The 719-nt window shown below is 60.5% G+C and overlaps 1 protein-coding gene across 1 annotated transcript; it reads right to left on the bottom strand.

Moving 5' to 3' along the window:
- Positions 1–5: 5 nt before the first annotated feature.
- SDRG_16034 (hypothetical protein) lies at positions 6–671 on the bottom strand (the record flags this gene model as incomplete). The annotated part of the gene is made up of 1 exon (XM_008622224.1): positions 6–671. A coding segment is annotated over one exon (666 nt), but the record flags the coding sequence as incomplete, so codon positions are not given.
- Between the last annotated feature and the right edge of the window lie 48 nt (positions 672–719).

Below are 719 nucleotides of genomic sequence, written 5' to 3'. Positions count from 1 at the left end.
TTGAGACCTTGTGTGAGCCAGCGCTGGGTACCCATAAAGTTGACGACCGTGTCGGCGTCGCCGCTGTAGATGAGGACCTTGAGACCCGACTGGAGGATTGCGGGGTATTTTGGCAGCGAGGACGGACTGCTGTGGTAGGCCATCGACACGTCGCCGCTGCAGTCCGTCCACTCGACAACGGCATCCGATGCGTGGATCGCGACTTGCACGGCGGCTTGGCGCAAGTACGATGCCGTGTACTGCGCTTGACACGGCCCAATGACACCTCGGTGCATCGGACGCAGTGACGGCGACGGCAGCAACGACGCTTGGTTGCTCGACAGCTGGCACACGTCGCCGTAGATATAGTACGGGTCCATCGCAAACGAGTCGGACTCGAGGTAGCCTTCGACAAGCGGCTGCGCGCACGTGTTCGTGCACGTCGTCTTGTTGCCAGTGATGCACCCAACGATGCCGCTTTCGCCGCAGTGTTTCTGGATCGAGGCGTGCGTCTCATACGAGATGAGCGCGTGGCTGTACATGTACTCGAAAAACGCGGGCGCTTCGACGGCGACGTCCGTGTACGCATTGCCGATGGCGACGCCCTTGAAGGACATCGACGGCAAAGGCGACGTTATAAGCTTGGCGGCCAAGTACGGAATGTAAATGCCAGCGTAGCTCTCACCCGTGATGTAAAAGTCCCGGCCGTGGTACGAGGGGTAGGCCGCGAGGAACTGCTG

The sequence above is a fragment of the Saprolegnia diclina genome, assembly GCF_000281045.1.
Source record: "Saprolegnia diclina VS20 unplaced genomic scaffold supercont1.110, whole genome shotgun sequence".
NCBI lineage: Eukaryota > Oomycota > Saprolegniomycetes > Saprolegniales > Saprolegniaceae > Saprolegnia > Saprolegnia diclina.
This window is presented reverse-complemented; position numbering and strand designations above follow the sequence as displayed.